The following is a 1,336-nucleotide window of genomic DNA, read 5'->3' on the forward strand; positions in this document are numbered from 1 at the left end:
ACTTTCGCAAGGCACTGTAGGCAGAGCTGGATCAGAGTGGAGCAGGTAGGCCGAGCTGAAGCAGGATGACTGGCAGTCAGAACAAAGCAGGTTTACTGGGCTGAATCTGGTAAACAAGCAACGCTGGAGTGAGGTTGAAGTGGAGCAAGCAAGCTGACCGGAGGCTGGTAGGCTGGCAGTACTAGAGTGAAGCTAGAGCGGAGCAGGTAAGTTGGGTTGAAGTCAGGCAGGCCAGACAGAGCCGGTGTGGAGCAGGAGAGGCAGAGCTGGAATGAAACCGGGCTGGCTGCGAAGGAGTAAGGTAGATGGAGATGTGTAGGATTTAGCTGGCAGAGCAGGAGTAGGCCATGTCGGAGTTGCACTGATTGACTGAGCAGAAAGGGAGCAGAGCTGACTTGGCAGCAGAAGTAGGCGCCCCCCTCTACCCACCATGATTTAAGGACTGGAATGGTGGGTGCAGGAACACTAAGCGGAAGGAAGGAGGCTGAGAATTAGTGAGTGTCAGAGCCACTCACTGGGGTACAGGAACTGTGGTGATGGTGCTGACCCACCCACGAATGAAAATAGTGGTGATGTTGCGCTGTTCAGGAACTAGGATAGTTGTGGCATCGCCCCACTCAGGAACAGGAACAGCGGTGGCGTCGAGCTGTACAGGAACTGGAGTGGAGGCGATGTCAACCCACTTAGGAACAGGGAGGGCAATGCCGTCGACCCACTGGGAAAGAGGATCAGTGGCGGCAAAGGTGATGATGATTGTGAACTGGGGTAAATCTGAGGCGAGGTGACAGGAAAACCTAACAAAATAAAAGCACAAAACAGGAAGCAAGAACAAAACCATGACAATAATATTTAATCATATTTTTTGTCAGGTTGTTTAAGGTTTTTCCCATTTTGAAATCTGTTTTTGTCTACATCTCTGTGTGTACCTGCAGTACTCCCTGTGTAATGAGCCACTCATCGAGCTGTCCAATCCTGGAGCTAGTGGCTCGGTCTTTTATGTCACGAAGGATGATGAGTTCATCATCAAGACTGTGATGCACAAGGAGGCTGAATTCTTACAGAAACTGCTGCCAGGATACTACATGGTAAAGAAAGATTGATTGTGTGGGTGTGTGTACTAACAGCATGTAAGTGGGAATGTAAACAAGACACTCATTGACAGCATATCTAAAATGTGAATCGTTTTAAAAACTGTACTAAGCAGAGTAGGCCATTTTACTTTTTTTTTTTTTTTTAACTCCGTGGCAGAGCGTTATGTCAGAGGTGGATGAAATATATCAAATCAGCTGCCTCTGCATTTCAGCTGGATTGACGTCTTTTTTTTTTTTTTAATGAG

The 1,336-nt window shown here is 47.8% G+C and overlaps 1 protein-coding gene across 3 annotated transcripts in view; it reads left to right on the forward strand.

Annotated features, from left to right (window-relative positions):
- The window catches only part of pip5k1ca (phosphatidylinositol-4-phosphate 5-kinase, type I, gamma a), a 52,021-nt gene that overhangs the window by 26,482 nt on the left and 24,203 nt on the right, over nt 1-1,336 (forward strand). For all 3 annotated transcript variants that reach the window (XM_020612256.1, XM_020612258.1, XM_020612257.1), the window contains exon 6: nt 933-1,085. In XM_020612256.1, coding sequence (XP_020467912.1) covers nt 933-1,085 — 153 coding nt within the window. The remainder of the gene's footprint in view (nt 1-932; nt 1,086-1,336) is intronic.

Source organism: Monopterus albus, unplaced genomic scaffold (assembly GCF_001952655.1).
Source record: "Monopterus albus unplaced genomic scaffold, M_albus_1.0 scaffold122.1, whole genome shotgun sequence".
In the NCBI taxonomy this organism is placed as follows: Eukaryota; Metazoa; Chordata; class Actinopteri; order Synbranchiformes; family Synbranchidae; genus Monopterus; species Monopterus albus.